This window comes from Artemia franciscana, chromosome 2 (genome assembly GCF_032884065.1).
Source record: "Artemia franciscana chromosome 2, ASM3288406v1, whole genome shotgun sequence".
In the NCBI taxonomy this organism is placed as follows: Eukaryota; Metazoa; Arthropoda; class Branchiopoda; order Anostraca; family Artemiidae; genus Artemia; species Artemia franciscana.
In genome coordinates this window covers 39,502,509-39,528,096 of record NC_088864.1, presented here as the reverse complement: position 1 = coordinate 39,528,096, position 25,588 = coordinate 39,502,509, and the positions used below count along the sequence as shown (strand labels likewise).

General features: G+C 34.3%; 2 protein-coding genes across 7 annotated transcripts in view; one reads left to right on the top strand and one right to left on the bottom strand.

Annotated features, from left to right (window-relative positions):
• The window catches only part of LOC136041459 (vacuolar protein sorting-associated protein 37A-like), a 63,955-nt gene extending 53,455 nt beyond the window's left edge, over window positions 1–10,500 (top strand). For all 3 annotated transcript variants that reach the window (XM_065726147.1, XM_065726164.1, XM_065726155.1), the window contains exon 5: window positions 10,232–10,500. In XM_065726147.1, coding sequence (XP_065582219.1) covers window positions 10,232–10,306 — 75 coding nt within the window. In that variant the 3' untranslated portion in view covers window positions 10,307–10,500. The remainder of the gene's footprint in view (window positions 1–10,231) is intronic.
• Window positions 10,501–17,073: 6,573 nt separating this feature from the next.
• The window catches only part of LOC136041442 (uncharacterized), an 89,950-nt gene continuing 81,435 nt past the window's right edge, over window positions 17,074–25,588 (bottom strand). For all 4 annotated transcript variants that reach the window (XM_065726111.1, XM_065726136.1, XM_065726128.1 and 1 more), the window contains 2 exons: window positions 22,266–23,242; window positions 17,074–18,624 (listed from right to left, as the gene is read on the bottom strand). In XM_065726111.1, coding sequence (XP_065582183.1) covers window positions 18,154–18,624; window positions 22,266–23,242 — 1,448 coding nt within the window. In that variant the 3' untranslated portion in view covers window positions 17,074–18,153. The remainder of the gene's footprint in view (window positions 18,625–22,265; window positions 23,243–25,588) is intronic.

Here is a 25,588-nt window from a genome sequence, read left to right as displayed (position 1 = left end):
TGGATCATTGAATCATATCTTCTTCTGCTCTCTCGAAATTACGGTTCGTGTAAAAAAAAGGAAAAAAAAATTGGTTCGATCGAGATACTGCTGAGCTGCTATAGAGGATGACTGGGATATACTGTTAAGTTTATTACGACTTTGATGTCCGTTAAGCTCAATTTTAGTTGAAACTGGGGCTCTCGAAATTAAGGCTCGTGTGGAAAAATAAAATCTAATTGGATTGAGAGACTGCTCATTAGCTGCAGAGAACGATATAGTTGTGCTGCTAAGCTCGTCTTAGTTGAAAGTAGATTGTCAAAATTGAAGTTCACTGTAAAAAAAAAAAATAACAAGAAAAACGAGCTGGATCCAAATACTGCTGACTAATTGTAGAGAACGAATTTGCTGCTAAGTAATGGATGCTGCTGGTACTGCTAAGCTCAGTCTTAGTTGAAAGTAGGTTTTCGAAATTGAATTTTATGTGTAAAAAAAAAAAATAATAAAAACAAATAAAAAGAAAAATGAGCTGGATTCAAATACTGCTCATTAATTGTAAAGGAGGACTTTGATGTACTGTTATGCAACGTTTCAGTTGTAGTTTCAGTTGAGAAACTCGTCCCTCGGTATGGCTTTGGTGGTAAGGTCATTTCTAAGGAGATTGGGGGTTAAGGATTTTGTCGCTCAAGATGTAGCCTTAGCATGAAAAGTTTCCTTTTTTAGATTGCTGTTATTTACAGTTAAATTTTTAGCAAGGCCGTTTTTCCCACTTCTATATTTTTCAGTTTCTTCGTATTTGCGAAGTGATTTTTTTATTCCAGCTGGATTTTCTTGGAATTTTCTTTTTTGGCTAGCTAATTCGATGTATCGGAAACCATGTTTAAAAATTTACTTTTCACAAATTCTTGGCAACTATTTCATGTTACTTCCTTCTTCTGAAGAGTTCAAATATGGAAATCTGTTCATTAGTCTTGCTTTATTTGTTTTCTTCCTATTGCTATCCTTTTGCTGTTGGGTAGTAATTTACTTCCTTCCTTCTTTTTTTTCACTTAAACTATGGTTAACTAAATCAATAATTTGTCTGACGTTCTTTGTCACCTTTATTTTGACTTTGGCTTGGTAACTCTTTACAGCTATAGAAAAGCGAAAAAATCAATTGAATGAAGACGTAAAATTTTATTGCTTATCATAATTGCAGTGTAGCATATCATCCTTTTTATTGTTCTTTTTCTCTTAAAGAGAGAGAAAGCATCACTTCCACTGTATTATTGTGCTATAAAGTTTAGAGTTGTTTTCCTATTTTTATTAGAAAGGAAAGAGTTATTATGACAGCTATATCATTATACGCCCCCATCTTTATCCATATACGTGCTATCAAACCGATTATTTGCGTCGTATAAACTTTACTTATTCTTTTAGGTTACCTGCAAACTCGATTTCTATTTTTGAACCCGAGAATTTTGTAAATAGTTCGATTTAGAGAGGGCTTTAGGGTGGTACTTAGCTGAGTAGAAAAAAAAAACATCGTAAAAATATATTCATGAAAAAAGGAAAAATAGAGTGTTAAAACGAATTGAAGGGCTAGGAACTTGCATCTAAACCACTCTTTATGTAGGACCGGGCTTTTAAATGGGCCGTAGTTTTTTGTTTTATTTTTTAATATTCTTTATTTTTTCTACGAGATGGGCTAGTCTTTGCTAAATTCTAAATCATCGGACTTTCTGAATACAAAACTGGCTTTACTTTATGTTGGTAACGTCGAGTGGTGCTGTAACCTGTGGTTGGCTCTGCTAACCAAACAACTTATTTTAATGTATTATAAAAATATATTTTGCAACACTGTCAAGATTTTTCACTGGTTTGTTCCAAAAAAAAACGACATTGATGGCAGATTGCTTAGAGACGTTATAAAAATACACCATTTCTGCTTAAATTAACTTAATTCTCTATGTGTTGACATCTAAGTAAAATTATTTGGCAACATTCGTGGCGACCGGCCACTAAATTACTTTGGGGACGATATGTTACTAGTCAACTGTTAACCTTTGATTAAAGCAAGGTACAGTATGCCTTTTTTATGCTAAAAACTTCACATTTGGAGGGCTATGAGAAAAAAGGGCCAAGAGCCCAGTTACTGGTTTCGTCAATTGAGAGGGGAAACCCCAAATTTTTCTATCCTTAGGAAATTCTAATCAATGTGTTTCTTAACAAATTTGTGGTCAGAAAAATATTTTATCCCCTTTTGTCAACTTTCCGGAAATTCTTCATCAACATTAAACAAAACGTGTATCTATCTTTGTTTAAATGATTATTTTCTGGTGATGGACTAACTTTCTGATATCGCTACCAAAAGAGCAGCAAAATGTGTGCTCTAGTTACTTTAGCAATATGATACCTATTAATGTTTAAGTATGTGTGATCACATTCCTCTGGCTTAGTCGCAACCGCAAACACTAAATGACAAGCTGATCTGAAATCATAAATAGAAATGGCTTCTAACAATATAGGCCAGCACTTTTTGACCTGTAGGGAAATGCTTTTTTCGGATTTTTTTTTTTGGCATGGTTTAGTACATACTCGTACTTTCGAAATCTATAGATTATGTTTTATTTTTATCAAATCACCCATAAGCTAAAGAATGTCTTTGTATTGTACCTAAATAGACTTATATGACGTGCCATCCAAAAGTAAGGCCTTCTCTTTTTTTGTTTGTTTTATTTTTCATTTTTTTATTTCTGCAGTGAGGACGGCTGAGCAGAGGTCTTGACTTAAATATTTGTGTCGTTTTTTTTTTCGTTCTCACTCTCAGGAACTGTACTTGTTTCTTCTTTACGCATATTTTTTTCTCATCTTGTCATGTCTACCCATTGGTGTCTCGGAAATTATTCATTTTAACATTGATGGACATGTATTCTTTCTTTCGACCGATCCAATGTCCCACTCTGCTAGATGTCTTGATAATACAAATGTGATTCCTTCCTTTTCTCCTTAAAGATTGTTTTGCATCTGGATAAAAAAAATAAATGCATATAGCAACTCTTGCTTCCCACAAAATTTAGTTGAAATCTGGCTATTTTTTCTGTCAGATCTTTCTGGCTAGCCCCCCTCCCTCCCTGCATTAAAGCTGGATCAAATATAGATACGCTCAAATCATACCCAGATCAAATATAGAAATACCCAAAAAGTACGTCTCGCCTTGGACACTTGCTCATACCTTCTGTTAAATTTGGTTGAGATCTAGCAATATCACCTGTTACAGAGCATGATAACAAGAATTCAGGGACAAAAAAGAAAAAAAAATCGGAATTTGTTGTTTTCACACTGACCTTTCGAGGATTATATCCTAGAAATCTCGAGGAGATACAGAATATTTTATCTTAGGTCTCTAAAGGCCGAAATATATGTTTTTCACGAGTCCGGCTTTACATAATCCATGAAAATTTTCATTTTTGGAGCTAGGACGGTTTCATTTTTCATCTTGCATTTACTATTTAGTAGGCAAATGAACATGTATCTTATTATTTTTGTTTCTATCGGCTTTTTCTTTTTTTTTTCTTTTTTTGTATGAAATGCCTGTCTTTGGTTTAATCTTGAAATAAAGTATGTATCCGAAGTATTATTAGCTGATCATAATAATATATATATATATATATATATATATATATATATATATATATATATATATATATATATATATATATATATATATATATATATATATATATATATATATATATATATATATATCTTGAAACATATTTCAAATGTACACTATATATCCAAATTGGTAGCATTAAACTAATATAGTTTATATGTTTATAGGTCGTATTATTTGAAACCGTTGCTCTTCCTTTTAAAATTTAACTATATTTAAATTTAGATTAAATAAAAAAAAACAAGATTTTTCAACTGAAAGTAAGGATCAGCATTAAAACTTAAAACGAACAAAAAATTTTTACGTATATGAGGGGGTTGCCCCCTCCTCAGTATCATGAGTCTTCTTTTTGCTAAAGCTTGACTTTTTGTTCTAATTATTGAATAATGACTCATGATACACAAGGACCGTTGAAGTAGAATTATAAGCTTTTTACAAATTAAAAAAATACACTTTAGTGTAAAGTGCGAGGTATGGAGGAGTGGGCAACCCCCTCACATACGTAATAATTTCTGTTCGTTTTAAGTTTTAATGTTGCTCCTCGCTTTCAGTTGAAAAAAACTTTTTTTTCTTTACTTAATTTATGATGGTTTTTTAATTGATTCTGGGAAATCCAGCTCCCTCCCCCATGGAAAATTCACTTCCCCCACGAACACTCCTCAATGGAAAGATTCTTCCACGTAAGCAACCCCACCAGAAAATACCTCCCTCCTCGAAAATATCTTTATACTTCCCAATAGCCAATGCTATATGTGAACAATGGACAAAGTTCATAATTTGCAGCCGTTCCCCTGGAGGTTGTGAGGGGTCACGTCATCCTCAAAGACATAGTTATTAGATATTTCGATCATGCTGAAGAAAATGGCTGTCTCGCAATTTTGGTCGGACAATTGTGGTTAAAAAGGGGGGGGGTGAGAGGAGGTAGCTGCTTTCCAATATGTTTTGTCACTTAAAAAGGGCACTAGAACTTTTGATTTCCGATCAAATGAGCCCTCTCCCGGTCTTCTAGGATCACTGGCTCCATACGATACTCTCTAGGGAAAATACAAATAAACACGCATCCGTGATATTGATTCTGGCAAAAAAAAATTCAAAATTCTACATTTTTATGTATAAGAGCTTGAAACCTCTACAGTAGAGTTCTCTGATATCCTGAATCTCATAGTGTGATCTTCATTAATATCACTTGATTTCTTTGGGGTGTTTCTCCCCTTTTTCAAAATTAGACAAATTTTCTCAGGTCCATAGCTTTTAATGGGTAACATTAACCTTCATGAGTTTTGCATATTTTGAATAAGCATCAAAATTTGATTCTTTTGATGTATATATTATTACGAAGACCCTGTTTCTTACAGTTTCGGCTACTATTGAGGCCGCATCGCTTCTTACTTACAGTTCGTTACCACGAACTGTTTGATAACTGCAGTTAAATTTATACTTACTAGCTGCTGCCGCATAAACTATTTCTATATCAGTAAAAGGCTTTTTATTTACGATTCGTTCTCAGCAATTCTGAAAGGTCGTGGAATTTATGTTATTATTTTAGATGCATATTTGTTTTTCCTTTTCAACTACGCATAAAATTCTTTTAAATATTCCTATGTGTTGTTTTTTTTTGTTTTTTTTTTAATTAGTTGGGATCTTTTTGTCGAATATCGTCTTTCGAATTTATGTTCCTACCCCTTTTTTCATTAATAAATGCTGTTTTTGGTATTTTCATTGAAAAAAAAACACCTCCAAGATTTCGATCTTTATATTTTACAATATAACATAATTTTAATTTTTTCTTGTAGAAATATCAAAAAAGGGATTTTTTTTTAACCTGGGGACAGGGAAAAAAAATCCAGGAAGCTTGTGTTCCTACATTAGCGTAAATATTACAAATCGAATCGTCGCTGTTTCTAATAATTTTGGAAGAAATTTCCAAAAGTTTATAAAAGCAGTTGGTCTTTTCCCAGAACATAAACAGCTTAAAGAAATATAAAAAGTTTCTTGCCCTTTATTAAATTAAGTTCTAATTATGAAACAGATTCAACCTTCTGCGCGTTTTAACAGATCTTCCAATTATGAGTCTTTGTAAAAGTTCCAGTTTTTGCTTGAAAAAGGTTATGCATGCAAGAATTTAATTTCAGTGAGCGCAAAGAACTCTATGCATCTTTAAATTGTTTATGTTCTGGGAAAAGACAAACTGTTTTTATAAACTTTCGGAAATTTATTACAAACAGCTAAGATTCGAGTTGTAACATTCAGGCTAATGTTGCTTCTCTCAACACTTCAATGCAAGTAAAAGAGTAGAAACACAAACTTGAAAGATGATTAAATATTATATAGAAAAATCATAATCAACTAAAAATAGCAGCAAAAAAAAATATTTAAAAGATTTTTACGCATAGTTGAAAAGAAAAGATGTGGTTGGAAGGAATGCATAATTTGCAAAACCTTTTAGAATTACTCAGAACGAATAACAAAAAGCCATAGCTACTAATAAGTCTACAGATAAGTTTTAAATAATAGAGGAAACATATGTTATAATAATTCCTATAAACATGTAAATATTATTTAGTTTAAAGGTACCAATTACAAAATGCAATAGTTACATCTAAAAATCTCTTTTAAGATTTTTTTTTTTTTTTTTTTTTTTTTTTTTTTTTTTTTTTTCATGATCAGTACTTAGTATCTGACAGAAACTAAAATAATACAATGTATGGTGTTTTACCATGCTAAATAGTATATACTAGCTGTTGGGGTGGCGCTTCGAGCCACCCCAACACCTAGTTGGTGCGGGCGCTTCCCCCCCGCGCTTGTAAGTCGTTACGCATCATATTAGTTACGCGCCATTGTAGTTGTGTCCCTGTGTCCCACCTGTGAATAGAGATAGATATATATATGTTTTTAACTACGTAAAACTTGCGAATATACAACATTCTTCGCTGTCCCATTGTCTGTGCATATAAATAGATTGTCAGGTCTACTGACTCTTGAACATGCAACATATAATTGTGCATGGGATAAACAATCCGTATTCACATCTATACCTCATTATTCTAATGATTACCCTTTAGCTTTGTTGATGGTGATTGCTAATCGAACATTCCCTGTGTCCCCGTCGTCATTTTTATATCCCCCTGTGTCCGGGTCGTCATTTTTGTCCCGGTGTCCCAGTTTGTAATTTCTCTTTGAGTTTTCCAGTCGTCATTTATATTCCCTGTGTCCCGGTGTCCCGGTCGTCATTTGTGTCACGGTGTCCCGGTCTGTAATTTCTCTTCGAACAATCCCTGTGTCCCGGTCGTCATTTATATATCCCCCTGTGCCCCCGGCGTCCCCGTTGTAGTTGTGTCCCTGTGTCCCGGTCGTCATTTATATTCCCTGTGTCCCGGTCGTGATTTGTGTCCCGGTGTCCAAGTCTGTAATTTCTCTTTGAGTGTCCCGGTCGTCATTTATATTCCCGGTGTCCCGGTCGTCATTTGTGTCCCGGTGTCCCGGTCTGTAATTTCATCAGTTGACAAACATGACGTCAGTCGACAAACAACTTTATGACGACATACAGCTCAATCCTTATAATGATGTCAGTCGACAAACATAACGTCAGTCGACACACAAACATGACGTCACTTGACAGACATAACACACATACAACTTATTTATATATATATATAGATAAGACGAAAAACAAAACCGTTGTAGCTCAAAGAAAATTCTTTTGGACTGTTCGATGCCAGACTCGTGAAGAACAAATATTCATCTCCTCAAAGAGATCCAAGATTGAATCATCTGCATCTCCTCAAGGTACTAATGGTGGAATTCTGGAAAGGTCATGGCAAAAATACCACAATCTCAAATGGCGAAAATACCGCAAACTCCGGGACCCCTCGAGGGGGTCCCGGAGTTCTTGTCATCATTCTTTAATTTCTAGTGCTTCAACTTCATTGGTGGATTGGGGAAAGGGATATTTCTTAACTAAGCAAAGGTAAACAAACTAACTTGCGAAAAAAAAATCCGAAACACCGGTGGAATAAATTGAAAATGCATTATGCGGTTTAAATGTAGCAGCTAACAAATCAATACAGCTGTAAGCGATTGCGTTGCTGACTAAACGTGATTATCAAGTCTTGTTTTGATTTTTATGTTGCAATTACAAATAAATTGCTAGGTTTTTTTTATGAAAATCACATTTCTATAGTGGAAAATTTACTTGCTTCTCATTACAATCCTTTGGAAATCCATGGCTCTCCCGATTACAGATCATTGTTTCATCATTAGTTGTTTTTAATGAATACTGTGTGGGATTCCTAGAACGGACAAGGATCGTTCCTCTAAAATTTGAAAAATCTCGAGTGGTTTTCCAGAAAAAGGTAGTTATCGTTTTCTTTTCTAACTTCTTCACTAATATGAACAAAAAACAAATTGAAATTATTCAATTTGTGAAGGTCTTCTTTATAAGAATAAGAATAATTAGTTATTGTCATAAAAAAATATCTTACCTACATGCTTACTTACAACAGGACCAGGTGTTTTCTATCTCACCTTGCATCCGAAGCTCAGATATTTCGTAGGAATTTGTTCTACCATAAGCGCTCTGTTTGCTAACGTCTAGCCGTAAACAAAGAGGTTATAGAGTCTCAAGCAAATTTTTTGGAATTGAAAGTAAGTGTACTGGCTGGGCCTTTTGAATTTTAGTCACAACCCATCCTCTGCTGGGGATGAGGGGTCCCTAAATTCATGTCATTAGGAAATCTACCAGAAAATATTGTCAATCTCAACGAAACTTTATGGAATGTAATCCCTAAGTTATTGTCATCAGTACATCTAGTAAAGGAGGCTATTAAATTTCAGCTAACATTCATTTGAAGTAAGAGAAAATATCCTCTATGCGTTTCTCGGTCAATACTCATCCTGACGTTTTCGAACTTGATGAAGAGTACGAGCGGGTGCTGTTAGGAGATTGAATTCGGTCTGGGATATTTTTTTTTGATTTCGTGGCGTCGGGATGATTACCAGAATGGACCAACGAAATTTAGTGAGAAGTGCTGGTTATTCTTTTTGGGAATCAGGCTCTGACCAAACCTCTACAGAATAGGGGTGTTTAAATACCATCCGACCGTGCATCAGAAAAGGTGTTGGATCGCTGCAAAACCTCGATGGAAAAAAGGCCTGATCACTGCTGTGTCTTTTGAATATTTGGACCAGATCCAAATTCTGAGGGGGTGGGAAAATGGGGAATTCCTTAAATGCGTTTCGTCAGAACAACAACATTATTTTGGGCATTAAAACTAAATGTAAGGTGCCCCGATCACTTTGGATTTCAATCTGGCTTGAGTTGTGCCCATGTTCTGCTTGTAGTTGCAAACGTCCTGCTGGATGTGCGTACTTCAAAGGAAAGCTCAGTTATAGATGGACATGTTATTCAGTATGCCTTTGATTTGGAAACCCTTTCCCAGAATAGGGTACATGACCGAAGGTGAAGGGTCACTTGCAAGACCGCAGGTGAAGAAGGGCATTAAAGAGGGATTCATATCACCACCAGAGCTGTTCAAAAAGAGCATATCGAAATCCCAGTTGAAACTGGCTCTAAGCTGTATCTTTAAGGGCATTGAAGTTTATCTATAGCCGGTTTGCAGTCTTAATTTTTCATGACTTTTGACTTCTTGACAATCCAACTTTAAATTTTGAATTAAAAAAGACTAAAATTAGTTGAAGTTTTAGAGTGACGGAATGTGATGCTCTTTATATTAATTAGAATACTTCTTCTTAACCTGGAATCTAACTGGGGTAACAAATAGTATGCCCTCTAAGTCGAATGTATACAGGAGTCTGCCAATAGCTGAAACCTTACATCATACACGAGTACTACTTTTAAATCTTACTGAAAAGAAAATTAGTTCTGCCTACGGAGTTTCAGTTTTTCCTAGGTGGAATCTAAATCTGCCATTTCGTGGTAAATTTTTGGTTCTTGCAGCGTTACCTTCTTTTCTTTACGTATCATGTTTATATTATCAGAATAAGGTAGCTGTAAGAAGAATATTCCTCAAGCATCTGAAGTTCCTATTTGAACAATTGATTCGTATTTAACGAGGCTGTTTTCACCACCGAATTCAGTTAAAGTTACAAAAACGTGTTTAGAAAAATGTCCCCAAAAGGCTGAAGCCAATAATGATCCGTTGATGCTCATACTAACTTTGTAGGTGTAGCTCTTGGTGTGTTTGTTGTGCTTCATTGTATTCATATTGTGTGTCTTTTACTTCTTCTGATTTCTCTTTTTTGGTTGAATTGTGACGGGTTTTATAATATGTTCATTTTTTTATTCATTATTGTCAGATATTATGAATTTTAAACAATAACAATATTATATACACTTTTTATTTTATTTTTTATAAATAATTTTATAGTCGATTGACAACACTATTTCTTGAAATTGAAATTTGATGCTTTGTTCAAAGAAATGAATAGATAAAATGGCAGTTCTTAAAACTTATTGAACGTTCCTTCTTACTCTCATGAAATAACTTCAATCTGTCTATGATTTACAAATTCTGGGGATATATCAGTTTCTTCTTATTTTTAAACAGCAATGTTTTAGAACTAGCTCTTTCTTTGCAGTTGAGCCATAAGCGCAAAGCAACCGAGGATGCATTGTCGAAGCAGCTGCAGCAATTGGAACGACTTCGGTTTTAAATAGATTGTTATATTGGTATTTTTTCTTTGTATCTCACTTCCGTTCAAGTCCACTGTAAATTTATTCTTTAATTTCATTGTGTGTAAACATTATTCAGCTCTTTTTCTTTTCTTTTTTTTCTTGCCAATGAAGTGAATATGTGTCGTTTTCTACAGAATTACTGCACTTGAAAATAAAAATCAAATTTTTTCAATTAGTTCTTGATAGTTTGAAGTGCCCCTCCCAAATGATTGCGGAGTTAGAGAGAGAGCTTTAGATTATATCTTGGCATAATGAAAAAATACATTTGACTTGGAATTATCTAGTTTTTACCCTGTAAAGTTTACCAGTATAGAATTCCAATACTAATTTATTTGCATACAGGATGTCTGTTAGTTCCGATTAAACTCAGAGAAAACTTTCAAACAAAGCAAATTATTTTATTATTATAGATTCTAATTATGCAATATTTTTTGGTCGCACTTAGTTTGTTAGGCACTGACTAATAGTACAGTATTCAGCATACTATCTTGTCCTTGATAATCAGCATTTTATCTTGCCCTAACCCCGAGGATATATTTGACACGTTTTTTTTAACTGTATTGGAGAGTTCAAAGGGTTCCTAGGATGAATGTTTATCCACCGGCTCATCCACTTGTTAGTATGTTGGGTAGATTTGCAATGATTGAGGCGAAACTTTATAGCACCTCTGTGTGAGAAACAATAGCGGGGACGATACATTAGGTGCATGCATCTCCAAATATTGATTTCTTGCTATTTGTCCCATCATTTCCTATATCTTTAATATAATTTGTGCAAAACAAATTTTTTTTTTTAATTCGGAGCTAGCGAAATGCTACCCTCTCTCCCTGAAAAAAAAAGAATCCTATGTAGGTCCCAACTATCTCAAAGAACGCCCAATTTAAAAATGTAAAGCAAAGCTGTATAATTTTTCATTATCGTATCTAAACGTGGTTGGCTTCTTTTTTTTCTCTCATTTAAATCCTTAAAAAATCGTTTTTCCCCGCGAGAATTTTAAAGGTCTTATTTTTTTATTCTGCAAAACTACAGAAACACGTTCTTTCGTTTTGATATGACGGCACAAGATACGAATTCTAACACAGCAACGCTTATTACGATTCTCTCGGGGGTTTGTCCGAGATTGTTTTTCTTTCCATCCGAGGGTCATTCTGTCTTTGGGTGGTGGAACACGCAGCTTAAATAAACATTAACGAAAGTTAACGTTTAATCTACCGGATAGTTTAGACAGTTTTGATTTAATATATGTTACTTTGTTTCAAATGTAAAGCATTTTTGTTTAAATTACAATCTTTGTCTTCAAAATAAAAAGAAAAACAACTAAAATAAATCCAAGTGTTCTGTCGAAAAATACTCTGGGTCAAAAACTGAACTACGAGTACAGAAAAATTTAAAAATTGAAGTATTCTTTCCCTAAAATTGTCTAAATATAATTCTTTACCAATTTATTTGGGTCTTCCTTTAAAGACGAAATTCTAATTTTATGATGAACCTCAATAAATAAAATAAAAAAAATAGTGTTATAATTGTATGCTCTCTATTCTAATTCAAGAGCAAGAAATGCTTCTATGAGAAACTTAATTCTTAGAGTGTGTTACAGAGAGATTTCGCGAAAGCCGTTAAAGAATTGTTTCTACATTATTGAATTATGTTTTTACAAATCGAACTTTATTTCGCATGTTATTTTTTTTTTTTTTTTTTTCTTCTATAGAGTACCTATAATCAACCTTACTCATTAAAAAAAATTGTCTTGTCATCCTATTAATATCTCTAATAAGTTTTGAAAGATTTACTTGAAGACTAGTTCTTTAGTGCCTTTCCTAAGGGAAATAGTTAAAAGCTATAAAGAACTCTTTCTACATTATTTAATTATGAATTTGTCGTTGTCCTTTAATTGGCTCGCTGAATTTTCTTTTCTCTTCGCGAAAGCATGCTGCAGATGAAACAAACAAATAATTCGGGGTTTGAATGAAACAAACTTCTTTCTAGAATTTGAAATGAAAAGAAAACGGTTTAAATAATATAATAAATTCCTAAACTTTTTGTAATTTGTGTTAATGAAATTAAATACGAGGAGTATACAAAGCTGACTTAGGCTATGCGATTTAATAGAGAATAAAGATCAATTTAAGAAGGCTTTATTTAAATATACCGAGAAATTTCAGTTCAATCCGGCACAAATATTCTAGAGACGATTTGGAAGTTAGATTTACCCAATATAGACCTCTGCTTATCAATTAAAAGTAAAAGCTATTTTGGATTCAAAATTTGCGGAAAAGTAGCCCATCTACTTAAATTGCAACATTAGTAGTATTTCGCTGTTTCGATCAAGGGTTTGGAGGATTCTGGGAAATTAGGAGGAGATCCACAATTAGTTCTGATGATCCAGGTAGTACCGCTAACTCAGTTTACCAACTCAGTAAACTAACTTAGTTTTTAAGAAAGAAATCAGCTAAATACTAGATTGTTATTAGATAAGCCGATTGAGTTGAATATGAAACAATAAATTCAACTTGGTTTTCTGTCAGCCGAATATTTAAGCCAAAATCTGTTTACCAGTGCTTACTATCATTTAGTATATTTAGAAGAATTATGTTGTGTCAAATATAATCTTTATTAATACTTTTGAGAAAGAATGTGTTTTAAGACATACTCGTATTAAATGCTTTTCCAATGGTCCGTTTTGACAGTTTTCCAGTATTACTGAGCTATAAATCGTATATTCATGAACTAAGTTCTTAATATGTGTATCTTTGATCTGAAGGGGCTTCATTTTCTACTTTTTTCTTTTTATTTGTGTCTTTTGGTGGTATTTTTTATTTTCAAGGAAAGATTGGGTGGCCTCAAAGACAGTATGGCACGGCTCGCGAACCCCAGCTATTCATCATTACATTAATGTTTCTATTCAAGTGTAGTATTCTCTTGACTCTTATTTTCTCAGTTCGGTACATTTTTTTCCAATACAATTGAGGACCAACTCGTCATTTCTATGCATTAGCTGATGAAGAAGTCTCTTTTTCTGAGATAACCATGTATCGTATTTTTATCTCGAGGGAAATTTACTGAAAACCCTTGTGGATCGGACAAGTTGATTGAAATTCATCTTATTTTTTCGAGAATAAAGAGGTCAGTGGTGAAAGGAAAACATTTTTTTCGTTTTTGGGCTTCATTTGATTTTCATACAATTTATATATACGTATTAATATTACATTAGTGCATTTCAAAGCCCTTAGACTTCTATACTCAACGCAAAATTATGCAGCTGAAGTACAATTTTTGCTGGTGGGCCCCTGAATTTTCTAAAATTGGGCTAAGTGATAGGTCTCAAGTCGTGGTGTCGCTGGTTATTTGGTTTGGAGTGGGGGGGTCGGTGGTGTGACTCTTTAAGCTTAGCCAGAGGTGACCCAGCTCAAAACTGAAAAAATTTGGGAAAGGTAAACAGGAAGAGTGAACAAAAGGTTAGGAAGGCCGGCCTCCAACTCCCTTTTCCACTTTCTGGCTAAAGGGCCGTGATACTGAAATCAGCACCGCCAGTAGGGACTGTAGAGTTCAATGCCGTATTCTTTTCTTTTTTTGTCACAATTTAATAGGTAGACTCATGGAGCTCAGTGACGTTAATTGGGGGAGTGGACACCTGTCACCAATTTTTTTTTCCCTCTCCCTCCATAGGTTTAAAAAAATTATTTTTTGGCATTTTCATTAATAAATGGCTGTTTGGTATTTGCATTAAAAAGTTCAAAAAGCTGCCTCTCCTCCTATTTTCCGTGCTCTGATGCCACTGATTGGGCCGTTTTTATATATCTTATTGGCCATGAAGATTTCACACCTATTTTTTAGAATTGCTCGCACGTGTAGTTAGCCCTTGTTCTAGTTAACCATAAATCTCCGAAAATAGCTATCATCTGCTGTGGCTATACTTTTGTTTCTACAGCAAAAATAAGTATAAATTGTGTGTTTGCTCTTGTAGACCATAATCGTTTAAAGTATTGAAATCGATGAGACACCACTTGTCTAGGTGTGTCAATCTTCATTATTTCTGCCCCATAATGAGAAGTTGGCATCATTTTTTATTCTAAAACTAGTTTAAGTGGCTTTAGGGTCCAACCCTTCTTCAGAATATCAAGAGTATTCCCCTTGCTATATGTTTCAAAAAGTTGGCAGTTGTTTTACACTTTTATCACCTTCTTTCTTCCCTTTACAGAAAACAAAACTTCTTACGGATTTTTTGTATTCTACTGTGGACAAAATCATCCCTAGGTGTTATTTTTGAGGCTACCATGTTCAAGTATGCCAATCGGAAGGGGATCAGACCCCCCCCCCCTTCTAAGCTTAGAATAATGCCTTCTTTTTGTTATTTTCTTTTAAAGGAATAGTATTCCCCTAGGTTTTGAATAAATTAAATAAAAAAACAAGTTTCTTTAAATGAAAGTAAGGAGCAACATTAAAACTTAAAACGAACAGAAATTACTCCGTATATGAAAGGGGCTTTTCCTCCTCAACGCCCCGCTCTTTACGCTAAAGTTTGACTCTTTCTCTTAACTTTGTTTTTAAAACAGTAAGAAACTTTAGCGTAAAGAGCGGGGCGTTGAGGAGGAAAAACCCCTTTCATATACGGTGTAATTTCTGTTCGTTTTAAGTTTTAATGTTGCTCCTTACTTTCATTTAAAAAAACTTGTTTTTTTTATTTAATTTCTGGACGTTTTTGAATTAATGCATGTTTTAATCTTGGCTCTCCGCACATAAATAATTAAAACGAAATTTGTATATTAATTAATTGCAATTAATCGGAAGATTTTGAGAAAAAAGGAGCGAGGGAGGAGGCCTAGTTGCCCTCAAAGTTTTTGACTACTTAAAAAAGAAACTAGAACTTTTAATTTTTTACAAACGTTTTCATTGGTAAAAAATATACGTAACTTACGAATTAACTTACGTAACGAACTTATATATTCGTATGTTTTTATTGCGTATATGAGTGGGTTCAACCTTCGTCGCTCTTTAACACTAAAGCTTAGATTTTGTCCCAATTCCTTAAGAATGACCTCTGAATCACAAAGGCCGTAGAATAAATAGTTGAAATTGCTAAAAATACTTTAGCGTAAAGAGTGAGGTATAACGAGCAGGTAAACCCCTCATATGCGTAATAATTTTTGTTCGTTTTAAGTTTTAATGCTGCTCCTTACTTTCAGTACAAAAAACTTTTCATATTTATTTTTTCATTGTTTTTTCAAATAATGCTAGAAAATCCTGCGCCCCTTCATTGAAATTCTCTTCCCCCATGGAAATATCCTCCTATGTAACCCCCCCCCCAAACAAAAAAAAAATCCCCCTGAAAACGTATGTACACTTCCTAGTAACCATTACTATATGTAAATACAGGTCAAAGTTTGCAACTTGCAGCCCCTCCCACGGGGACTGCGGGGGAGTAAGTCGTCCCCAAAGACATAGTTATTAGGTTTTTCTACTATCGTGAATAAAATGGCCATCTCAGAATTTTGATCCGCTGACTTTTGGGAAACAAATAGCGTGGGAGGGGGCCTAGATGCCATCCAATTTTTTGGTCACTTAAAAAGGGCACTAGAACTTTTAATTTCCGTTAGAATGAGCCCTCTCGCGACATTTTAGAACTACTCAATCGATACGATCACCCCTGGAAAAAAAAAAAAAAAAAAAATTAACACGCATCCGTGATCTGTCTTCTGGCAAAAAATGCGAAATTCCACATTTTTGTAGATAGGAGCTTGAAACTTCCACAATAAGGTTCTCTGATACGCTGAATCTGATGGTGTGATTTTCGTTAAGGTTGTATGATTTTTAGGGGGATGTTTCCCCCTATTTTCTAAAATGAGGCAAATTTTCTTAGGCTCGTAACTTTTGATGGGTATAACTGATCTTGATGAAACGTATATATTTAAAATCAGCATTAAAATGCGATTCTTTTGATGTACCTATTGGTATTAAAATTCCATTTTTTAGAGTTTCGGTTACTATTGAGCCGGGTCGCTCCTTAGTACAGTTCGTTACCACGAACTGTTTGATACCTTTTTTGGTATCATCATTAAAGACAAATTGAAATAAAATTTGTCCCTTCCTTTCTCTAAATTTTTCTGAATTGGCAATTTCTTGATGACAGAAAAACAATTACGTATGACAAAGAACAATTATCTTTTTGGAATCGACAGTAAAGAACAATGACATTTCGTCCGATTAAAACTGTAATATATTTTGTAATTGCACTTTGGTAATGGCCGAAATCTATGACAAAGTGGTTTTGTGGCAAACTTTTGGGCACCTTTGCTGCTGCTTCCTGCTTTTTACCCCAAAGTCTGACATCCTCACCCCCCCCCCCAACCGGTCGGGAATGAAGTGCTTGTTTATTCTCTTTAACTTTAAAGAATTAAATTTGTAATTCAGTAATTTTGAGAGGTAATCTGAAAATAAAATTTTTCCAGTTACCTTGTGGTTGTATTTATTGTACTCTAAAATCCTTTCAATTAATGACTAGCTAATTTATTAATTAGCTAGTTAAAATTCAGTCAGTGGATAAGGTGTAAAGGGCAGGGCGCTGAAAGGCAGCGGTTTTTGAAGGACATTTCGTATACTGAGACAAAGCCTACGGAAAAAAAATGCTAGATCATTGATAATTATCGCCCTGTAATGAAAGCCAGTAATATATGTTCATTCTGAACTATACCAATTATTTTTGGGGTGTTTGTCAATTTGGGAGCCTGATAACTAAACATCTAGATATTACAATCACTTTTATTGCCAAAAATAGCACTATTATTAAAGATTATTTGGTAGGATCTGTAGTCAGTAAGCATCTATCCATTGAAGATATGCAGAAAAGATACTCAAATAGATGATCAGATAATATTAGTAATTTATTAGCGTAAAAATGGTGGCACTAAGTATGAATCAGTGAGCGAGTTTAACTACTAAAAACAAGTACCTGACATTAAAATAAATATGCTTTACAGATATATCTTTTATCAGTCGAAACTGTCTCATTACAATATAAATGATGAGGTAGAGAAGAAGAAACAAGATGAAAGAAAAATGGAAGAAAAAATTTCTAAAATGTAAGACATATACCTGTCTAATCAAAGAAACCTTTGAACCTGAACGGTTTTTGGTGTCTTGCATCAATTTCATTTATTTACAATATTTCTTTTCGTTTCTAGTAATCTTGCAAAAGGATGGAATTTCAGAGACATTTCTCAAAATCACTTTCGTCATAGTCACACATCTGTAGTTCATTTTATCTTTTCACTCAATATATCAAGGAATCCTTCTAATTCTTAGACCTGCGTTTTTAAACAACATGATCTCATTAAGTAAATGACTTGAAATAAATAAAAATGTTATGACAAGGGTTACTATTCTTTATAATAAATTTCTTTGGGAATTTGTATGACTAATGGGGATTATTCGAATCTACTTCATGGCATAACTCCTTTCCTTAGCTGTTATTTAGATCCTAGCTATGTACTGAGGTGTATCGTGCCAAAATGGTTTGGAGAGGGAGCTAACGGTCAAATAATATGAGAGAATGTAAAATCGTAATGCTCCTTGATCCAATCTTAAAGTCACAATTACTTCTACAAAATGGCTGAATGTCTTGGGAGAGAAGCATCCATACTCGCGAACGTCCACCAACGCGTAGCACCTCTGGCGGCGTGGATAAATAAGTTTGGCAAAGTATTGTATCAATTTTAGCAATTCTCTGTCGACTGGATCGTTAGTACCGAATTTATTCATATCTGGTACACAGGATATGTAATCGGCCAAGTTTTGACTTGAACAAATTAAGGACAATATTAAGTAAACTCTATGTTTGAGCAGAATCATCCGTGATTTTATAAGCACCGTCGAACGTAGCATTTCTTGTTCTTGAAAAAGATGTCCGCCTTGCTTCAACATCTTCTGTTACTGTGAATGACCTCGAGAGGGTTCTACTGGGGGACCTAATTGGCGGAACTCTAATAGGAAATTCTGTAAAAGACGTCTCATTTACGTCTAACCGCTCCCGACTTAGTCGGGTTGAATCCTTCTGCTTTGGGAGACCGCAATCTGAGCATGGTCTCATAGGCTCCTCAATTTGATGCCTCATAGTGTGTGATGGTACTGTCAGGTAATCCATCATTGGCTTCTGAGACTGTTCAGGCTCTGGGAATGAGCTTTGGTATTCTTCTTCTGTCCAGTCTACTGTTGTTCCTTTGGCTCGACTATGGGCAAACATTTTTCTTCTATCTGAGGCTCTTCCAATAGAAGGGCTGTTCATCGGTGAAGCCGGGATTACCTGAAATAAACTTCAGTTCATCAAAAACTGACTATGAAGTACTAAATCTACCTTACCAAAAAAAATTTGTATCTAGCAGAAAGCAGTACAAACCTGGGGCGAAATCAGTATTTTTAATAAGACTTTTTTTGATTTTTTTTTTTTCTTAATCATTTCATAGTTTCCGGTGAGAAATATCCAAATCGATGTGCAGGTTACTTCAAAAACTTCATAAACTATCCAAAGAGCCTGTTGTGCAACAGGCATGAAAAAGAAGAAACAATTTATTGTATATCCCCACACCTGAGACAAAGTTCGCAGGCTTTATCGATAGCAATGTGTAAACGGGTACAGTTATTATAAAATTAAATCATTGTTTTTTAGCATTTTAAAAATACTTTCATGGACAATCCAAAAATTTTCTTTTATACGATATCCTCATTAAGACCAGCAGCTAAAGACCTATTTTGGGGGGAGGGTAGCTAAAAGGGTGTGGGAGGTGGTCAGTTGCCCCGATTACTTTTGATTCTGAAAAGGCACTAGAACTTTCAATATCCGATTGAATGAACATCCCTTCGAAGTTTCTATGACTAACCTTCCATATGTAGTGGCTATGGGAGAAAAAACATAATACATTGAAAATGTATGGCTTTTTACTACACACAAAGCTAGAACTTCGCCTCTGAAAGAGAAAAACATAAAAGACTTGAGATCAAACATGACTGCCTTGTTCGGTTGTTCTACAACATTATGTGATGAAGGCAGGGCTGTTATTGCCAACAAAAGCCTTGTAAGGAGCATTTTGTCTCAGAGTAAAGGACAAGACAGATGGGACATTTATATTCAGGATTTGAAAAAAGTACCTGTGCAAACAGTAATGTGTTTCTTTTTAACTATATTTCGGTAATCATTTTAATTTAAAGATATATATTATTATGATATTTGGTCATATCGTAATTCTAGTTCTTGATGATAATTTTTCTATATGACAATTTTTCTAAAGAGAATTACTTCTTATCAGACACGCATTCAAAGCTTTTCGACAAGCAAATCGTTATTATTCGTTTATTGGTTTTTAGGAAGTCATCAATGCATGTCAAATACATAGAAATATCTCAATACACCCACCAAACAAAATAGCGACTGAGGAAAAAAGCAATTCATTCCCAAGGTTAAAAGAGGAAATAGTCTAATCATTTTGTGCTATCTAGTTAGTTTTATATTTCTTTTTTCTTTTCGCTTTGGTTCTACAATTTTCTTCTGCCTTATTTGTTGCTTTTTAAATAGCTAATTTATAGTTTTTACGAAAAATAAACTTTTAATTATGAATACTCCTTATGACAGTTTCGTGAACCAAGGAGTATAAATTTAAATGGGGTTAAACCAGTGGTTCCCAACCTTTTTTGGGCCATGCCTCAGCTAGACATTTCTAAAATCCTGATCCACCCTGTCATATTTAAGTTTTGTGATTTAAATTTTACGCATATTCACCTAAGGGCAGCTTTATTCATAAAGCTCTTGGACAAAGAAATTGTTGCATATTCCTTATTCTGGGATTAAAAATCTTCGTATAAACAACACTAAACAATTATATAAATAATCACTAAACAACATTAAAGACGACTGCGATCATTAACAATTCCTTGGGAATTCCAATGGAAAAGAAGAAAAATTCCTTGGATTGTTCCAAGCTGCAATTTAAGGTTTATAACAGCCTCCCTATAATGTAACATGGAATAGGATATAGCTTTGCTTGAAAAAAAAACTACGAGGAACAAAAAGAATGAGGTTCTCACTAAAATCGGGTCTGTGGTACTCTAGACTGATTCTTCTCGGGATCTAAAAGTTGGGTAGCAGCTTGTGATTTTGGGATCCAAGGATATTTAAAGTTGAGATAACAGTTTTCTAATGTCGTTACCCTGGGAAACCCAATAAATAAAATAGATGACACTCTTCCATCTACATTATTTATTTATGGCGTATTTTCTCCCAGCATAACAGTTTTTCCGGAGTAACAGTTTCAAATCACAATTATCATTGATAAATATTATCATTAAAATTTATTTCTTATTTTTCTATCCTAATTATTTCTACTGTGAAAAATAAGGTAAACACCCTTCGTTTGCTGAAGGTAAATCGTAGAAATATCTAATCTATTGTCGTGCAACAAACATCATTAAAATGACATACTTCAAAGCCACTAGAAAGAAAGCTCAAGGCCTTCATTAAAACTGAAAAGGATTTTGCCTAAAACTAAATTAGAACGAGCGAAAGTGCCTCTTTAATCCTTATCAGCTACACCATTAAAAAGGCGGAGGAACTTTTGAAGGTATAGCGAGACAAAACTCTTAAAAAATTCAGACGTAGGTTGTAAATTGAGTGCTTTTCTTACTATACTATTTTTTTGTTCTTTTTTAAAGATCTTTTGTCCGTTTGTTTGTAAAAGTCACTATTATATTTCTGTATTTCGAATACGCTTAGATATTTTTATGGTTTTAAAATTTCATAATGAAATGATGCTAGTACTTCGTATTTATCCTAGTCCCAAAAGAGTTTAAGATATATATTACTGTTACTCCAGAACATGTTTTGCAATACACCTTTTTTCATTTACTAATATTTTAAATAGCCCTATTAGAAATCCCATACAGCCAGGCAGGATATCAATATTTAATCTATGTGAAACATGATTTAGAATTGGCTTAATTTTATCGAAACCATTTCTTCTGTTAAGCACATTTAAATTTATTAAATTGTAAATAAAAGTATTAATCAGCATAATCAATTGATTTTATGTATTCTGTTAAATATAGAATTCTAATGGAAACCAACCTTTCTGGGTTTGCAGTGGTCTGCGTAGCCTATTTATATTGGTGTATAAAGTTTCTTTGCTAATTCGTTTTTGCATATTTTTTTTCCTTTTTTCCCAGGGATAACTGAGATCTAGAACGCAAATAAAATACTTTGAGACGTCAGACTTTGTCAGATATAATCTCATAAGTAGATCTAAAAGACTGTTTTTATGTATTAAGGTACTTGACATATTCCTCGACCACTTTCGAGCCAATCCCCTTATAGTTGTCAGAGAAAACGTCTACTTCATTCTCCTTACTTTTCATTTCAAGGATTATTTTTCTAGGCTCTAGCGCTGTGGCGAAGCAGCAGAAAAATAATACAATATATCTAAACATCTTAAGTTTTACTTCAAACCACATTTTTACTCTGCGTATAAAATTTGTTTGCGTACAGAAGTGAGTTCAAACTCTGGAAATCAATGTTTTTTTTTCTTTTTCAATAACGTTAACATAACGTAGATTTACAATAGTTTTTTGTTTAAAAAGTGTTATTTATGCAAAAACTTATCTAACTTTTGAATAATGTTAACAAGTAAAAAAGAAAAGAAAAAGTCTTTGAATATCCCCAATAATTAGCAGTTTTATACCGTAATATATCCTTCACCCTAACTTGAAGGTGCTTTTTAGATGATGGCTTTGCCCACTAATATTAATCATAAGACATCAGACTTTATATATCTAGACATCAAATTCAATGCCTCCTTTGCTATTTTTGTTGGTTGTTTTTTTTTCTTACAATAAAAGTATTAGTACCATTGCTTGTCTGAAGCCCTGTTTGTAAAAGTATTACACAAAAGACCAACTAACCTTTATAAATGTATTTTCCAAAGAGTCACTCAAAGTTCTAACGCTTGCACAAGGCGACACACTAGGTGTTGGCTGAGTAACGCATATATCTATATGACTGGCTGTTTTGTTCGTTTCTACGCTTTCAGTCCTCCATGTCGGCATGACGCTATCATTAGTGTTAGTGCTCAAATCTAAAGACATCTGTCCCCTTAAGGCAGCAGAGCTTTTGTTTATATGTGTCACACTTCCACGTGGCGTTGACTTATGAGAATTTGTAACTGAATTATTGCTGCTCATTATAGAATTCCTTAGCAAAGGCCTTAGGAGATAACTAGGAGGGTTTTCAGACTCACTAAGAGATATTGAACGAAAACACTGATGAAGTTTTTGTTTACTTGACGAACGACAGAGTAAACAGTAACGAGGGATTGGTGGTCTTCCTTGTTTGTTTAACTTTTGTGGCGCATAATTACTCTCAGAAACTGATGACGCCCGTAAAATTGATTTAGCTCTAACAACTTCACGGGCTGGCAAGGGAGCGTCAATTGTTGTGATGGATCTCGATAGCTTTTTCACACTAGGTTTGTTTGCAACTGGAAGAGGGGTAATTATGTCACAATCCTCTTCCCTAAAGGAAACTGCTCGTGCTGGAGGCTTCCTAATCTTGAACGAGTTTTGTTCCTCTCTACTCGGGAGATCACTTTCACGGAAAGAGACAGATCTCATTGGCATTATTCTTTTCTTAGTTTCTGTCACACTTGTAACACTTTCTGTCAATTTTCTTTTCTCATTTTGACATACACTACAATTTGAGCACATATCATTGGAATAGCATGTATTTTCGCTATAATTTAAACTAACTTGACTTTGTTCTAAAGAAGATATAATCCGTAGTGCACTACCCGGTAAACTTTTTGTTGCATGTCGGCACTGACAAGAACTACTGCCACAGGATTCAAAAGAATGGTTCTGGTAAAAAGGAGAAGATAGACTTCCTAAAAAAAAGGTAAAAATGACGTGTAAATAGAAAAATAATTGCACTACGTATACTGACCATACGTACTAATTATAGTGGTTGACTCGTTTCCTGGAAATAAAATTCAATATGCAGATGTCTCCTTTTGTCCAGGTCAGATGCAGTCTTGTAGCGCTTCCTAGTTAAAGACTTCATGGGTCTTCCTTGTAACTTATTTTTCCAGCCACTTCGTGTGGAACTGGTTGTCTTAGAAACTTCAGAGTTGGAAATTTTGATTGAAGCTTGAAGGTTCTAGTGCACTTTTTAAGAGTCGAAAGCAACTGGAGGGTAACTGGGCCCCTTTTTGTATCCTTTTATGCTATTTACCTCCCCCCGCCACCACTCAAGACACCTGATCAAAATTTTGAGACATGAATTTGTCCAAAGTAGTGAAAAGATCAAATAAATATGCCTCCGAGCATGTAAATTGTAAATTGTGCAAGTGCCATTTGCTTTCAGACTGGTTTTGTAAATATAATTTTCAGTCTTCGGTGGCACGAAACGTTCAGGAATCTTTCCTTGAATTTAGAAAACAAAATTGTTTGGTATAGGGGAGTGATGTCAAGGGCCTGGGGAAAGGCCAGAAGACTTTTGCCCTTGATCAGATGGAAAATTATAGCCGTAAGTCCTTGGGCCCAGAGAAACCTAATATTCTGGCCAGTTCATATGGAAAAGGTGGTCACAGAAACTTGGTTTAGGGCTCATTAGATTGAAGTTGAAATTCCTAGTGCCTTTATGCGTAGGCTAAATTTGATTGAGCAGCAGTCAACCTCTCTTCCATGCTCTTTTTGCCACCCCTGCCTTCACAGCTCCCAGGATATGTGGTCAATATTTTGAGATGGCCATTCTTTTTACAGTGTCAAAATTTATGATAAACATACCTCTGGTGCTGACATTACCTTGACAGCCCCAGTGGTCCTCGTTCAATAGTGTGTAAGTCACCCCATGTTCACAGATAGATTTTAGTGGAAAAGATCACCATATTTGGTTTTGGTTTTACGACCAGCTAAGAGCTGTTTGAAATCGTTTGTTACAAAAAGTAATTATTAGCTCTGGAAACCACACAATCCCCTGAGTAAATTAAAAGACGCTATCTGCACCTGAATTTAAAAATTATCTTCAAGATCTAAAAAAGGACTTAAGGAATCGAACTGAAACTTTCAGGTACGGTAGAAAAAAAACAGGGAGCATGGCGAGCCAATTAAACTTAAAATTCTGTGGTGTGTGAAGGAGCCAAACTGTTTTGTATCCAATTTACCAAAAATTTTTTGCACTATAACCTCCTTTATAACTTTATTGTATGCACGGCTACTTAATGAGGTAAATTAAAATACATTTGGGTAGATGTACCAAGGTCATCAAAATCGTGCATCTGCAATATCTCACGAATGGGAGGAATATCAAGTTGAAACTTCAGGTTGTGTTAAAGGGGAGAGATGACAATCGAATGTTTAATTGTACCTTGGGTAGAGGGTAAAGCTACATCATAAGACAATATGCGCTTTGATGTTAAAACACTATATCTGCCAGAATACCATACATCATATCTGCAAAATCTCGGGAACGACTAGAGGGATTTAGTGGTAACTTTTAGGTAATGTTGGAGAATGAAAATGGGAGAGCTGGAAGGCTTCGGATTTTTTTCCTGAGGAAGAGGCTCAGTGTTTTTTGTCGCTGGCGAACGTAAACGTTTTTACATTGTAAGCTGAAATGGGATTTGTTTTTTTTTTGTTTTTTTTTAAACAGCAAAACAGAAGTATTTTAATAAAGGATCTTGTTACGCAATAATTAATATTAGCTAGTAGCTACGACTAAGTATAATGTAAATAAACGGTGGATTAAGATTCGTGTTTATTCAAGGGTGTCTACAGGATAGTGGTCAAAATGCCTTCATCCATATAGACGACCACACAATTGCGCTTACCCAAAATTAAATAATAAAACTGTTATCAAAAATTTATTGCAAAAAAACTACCTCTAATGGAACATCGTATCTATGGTGATTCATTTTCTGTCCATTTTAGGATTCATCTATTCATCCATACTAGTATCTGTCATCTTTGTATTTAATATGGTTATTTATTTTAATTTATATTATTTTTCGTTTATTCATTGATAGTGATTTCTATTTTTTTTTTTTTTTTTTTTTTTTTTTTTTTTAGTCTGAATTATTACAGGACTTTATTTCGACTTGTCTTAGATTTTAATATGACTCTTCCTTTTCTTTGAGAAACTTCGTTTTTGGAGAAAGATTTTAATATTGATTCATAAAAGAACCTTATTTTTAATCAATTTTACAGAAAAACTGAAAGGAATTGTTTCCTCT